The sequence below is a fragment of the Sciurus vulgaris genome (assembly GCF_902686455.1).
Source record: "Sciurus vulgaris genome assembly, chromosome: 17".
Taxonomy (NCBI): domain Eukaryota; kingdom Metazoa; phylum Chordata; class Mammalia; order Rodentia; family Sciuridae; genus Sciurus; species Sciurus vulgaris.
In genome coordinates, this window is record NC_136478.1 from 38,488,071 (window position 1) to 38,491,122 (window position 3,052).

Here is a 3,052-nt window from a genome sequence, read left to right on the forward strand (position 1 = left end):
TGTGAGACTGTCAAAGTAGCTGGAAATTGAAGGGGAAAATCCTTTAAAGAAACAAAGGAGGGGAAATCCCCAAATCTTAAAAAAAAAAAGAAGAAGAAGAAGAAGGAAAACTGCCCCCACTCTTGGCTCATCCTGAAACTGTATGCCACTGGTGGAGACTCCAGGAATCACAGGAAGAACACAACAGCTAGAGCACTCAAAAACTGACCAGATCCATCACTCCCACCCAGTGCCCAGGAAACAGAGGTCGGAGTTTGTGTCCCAGCAAATTAGGAGGACCTCAGGCTTTCCATTGAAACCCTAAAAGGACAATACCTTCTGTCTTAGAATTAAGAAATTCTCCCTAGTTCTAAGAGCAAAACAAAAGATAAAACTAAGCCTCCAATAACTCAAGTTGGTTTGCCAACACTTTAACTAAAAGAATATAACAGAATTCACAATCTCTATAGCATATTCACGAGTTAGTATAGGGACCTCATCTCCATGTCCCAATTTTTCCTAGTTGTCTGTGGAGGGAAGTATGTGGAACCCCTTGGAAGTGTGGCCTTTTGGACAAAAAAAAAAAAAAAAAAAAAAAAAAAAAAATGCTGGCAAAACTTTACCCTACAAAGGAAGAAGGAAACACAGGCCACTTTAGGATCACATAGTCACATCATAAGACCGAACCGTGGAACTCTGGTAATACTTACATCCAAGCTAGAAAGTGAAGACACGGAGGGAGCCCCGCCGTCCACCGCCGCCTCCCCTCCGCGAGCAGGAGCCCGGGCGGCCCGGCACGCCCCCCCGCCCCTCCCTCGTCGTCAGGCCGCGAGGGCAGCGCGAGCGAGCGAGGGGGAGGGCGAGCGAGCGAGCGCGGGGAGGAGGCGGCGGACGGAGCGGGCGCCCGCGCGTGGCGCGAGGGGAAGCCGCCTGCCCGCCCCCTTCGCCTTCCCTTCTCTCCCCCTCCCCGCTCCCCCGCGACCGCGGAGCAGCACCATGTCGGCGCCGGCGGCCAAAGTCAGTAAAAAGGAGCTCAACTCCAACCACGACGGGGCCGACGAGACCTCAGAAAAAGAACAAGAAGCAATTGAACATATTGATGAAGTACAAAATGAAATAGACGGACTTAATGAACAAGCCAGTGAGGAGATATTGAAAGTAGAACCGAAATATAACAAACTCCGCCAACCATTTTTTCAGAAGAGGTCAGAATTGATCGCCAAAATCCCAAATTTTTGGGTAACAACATTTGTCAACCATCCACAAGTGTCTGCACTGCTTGGGGAGGAAGATGAAGAGGCGCCGCATTATTTGACCAGAGTTGAAGTGACAGAATTTGAAGATATCAAATCAGGTTACAGAATAGATTTTTATTTTGATGAAAATTCTTACTTCGAAAATAAAGTTCTCTCCAAAGAATTTCATCTGAATGGGAGTGGTGATCCATCTTCAAAGTCCACTGAAATCAAATGGAAATCTGGAAAGGATTTGACGAAACGTTCAAGTCAAACGCAGAATAAAGCCAGCAGGAAGAGGCAGCATGAGGAACCAGAGAGCTTCTTTACCTGGTTTCCTGACCATTCTGATGCAGGTGCAGATGAATTAGGAGAGGTCATCAAAGACGATATTTGGCCAAATCCATTGCAGTACTACTTGGTTCCTGATATGGATGATGAAGAAGGGGAAGGAGAAGAAGATGATGATGATGATGAAGAAGAAGAAGGATTGGAAGATATTGATGAAGAAGGGGATGAGGATGAAGGTGAAGAGGATGAAGATGATGATGAAGGGGAGGAAGGAGAGGAGGATGAAGGAGAAGATGACTAATTGAACACTGATGGATTCCAACCTTTTTTTTTTTCTTCTTTGTTTTCTTTCTTTCTCTTTCCTTTCTTTTTTTTTTTTTTTTTTTTTTTTTTTGTTTTTTCTTTTTTTTTTTTTTCTTTTAATTCAGTCCCTGGGAGCAAGTTGCAGTCTTTTTTTTTTTCCCCCTTTCCTTTCTTTCCCCCCTCCCCCCCTTGTGCTCAGTCACCCTGTTCTTGAGGTCTCTTTTCTCAAACCATGGTTCTCAACTTATTTTGGGGGGAAGTACCTTGAGCAGAGTATAATGGGAAAAGAATCTACACCCTTCTGTTCTGAATTCATTTTTATCCCTTCCTGTCTCAAAACAAACTGTATGGAATCAACACCACCGTGCTCTGTGGGAAAAAAGAAAAACCTTCTGCTCCCTTCACTCTGCTGGAAGCTGGAGGGTGCTAGGCCCCTGTGCAGTAGTGCATAGAATTCTAGCTTTTTTCCTCCTTTCTCTGTATATTGGGCTCAGAGATTACACTGTGTCTCTATGTGAATATGGACAGTTAGCAATTACCAACATGTATCTGTCTACTTTTTCTTGTTTAAAAAAAGAAAAAAAATTTTAAAAATGGGGTTATAGAAGGTCAGCAAAGGGTGGGTTTGAGATGTTTGGGTGGGTTAAGTGGGCATTTTGACAACATGGCTTCTCCTTTGGCATGTTTAATTGTGATGTTTAACGGACATCCTTGCAGTTTAAGATGACACTTTTAAAAAAAAATTCTCTCCTAATGATGACTTGAGCCCTGCCACTCGATGGGAGAATCAGCAGAACCTGTAGGATCTTATTTGGAATTGACATTCTCTATTGTAATTTTGTTTGTTTATTTTTAAATTTTCTTTTTTGTTTTCACTGGAAAGGAAAGGTGATGCTCAGTTTTAAACGTTAAAAGTGTACAAGTTGCTTTGTTACAATAAAACTAAATGTGTACACACACACACACACACAAAAAAAGAAAGTGAAGACACACTAATCCTAAGTCAGGAAAAGGAAAAAATGTCAAATATCTATAAATTAAATGGAACCATGGTGTTACTGAGGCATAGGTAACACAGAAAGGAGAGGAAAGATTGATAAGAACGGAGGCTGAAGAGGCAGGCCAATGAATGACAGGTCTGTTCTCTGTATCAAGCAAGTTTAATTTCCCTGAGAATGATGGGGCACCAACAAAAAGTTTGAAGCAGAAGAGCTGTATCATCAAAATTTTAGTGTGGAAATATC

General features: G+C 42.9%; 1 protein-coding gene across 1 annotated transcript; it reads left to right on the forward strand.

Annotated features, from left to right (window-relative positions):
• The first annotated feature begins 879 nt into the window (after positions 1-879).
• On the forward strand, positions 880-2,759 carry LOC306649222 (protein SET-like). The gene has a single exon (XM_079120012.1). The coding sequence runs from the start codon at positions 976-978 to the stop codon at positions 1,804-1,806; it is 831 nt and encodes a 276-aa protein (XP_078976138.1). The 5' UTR covers positions 880-975; the 3' UTR covers positions 1,807-2,759.
• The last annotated feature ends 293 nt before the right edge of the window (positions 2,760-3,052 follow it).

What these genes read in the sequence shown, in the direction of transcription:
- LOC306649222 (XM_079120012.1), top strand. Translation starts at nt 976, where the DNA reads ATGTCGGCGCCGGCGGCCAAAGTCAGTAAAAAGGAGCTCAACTCCAAC.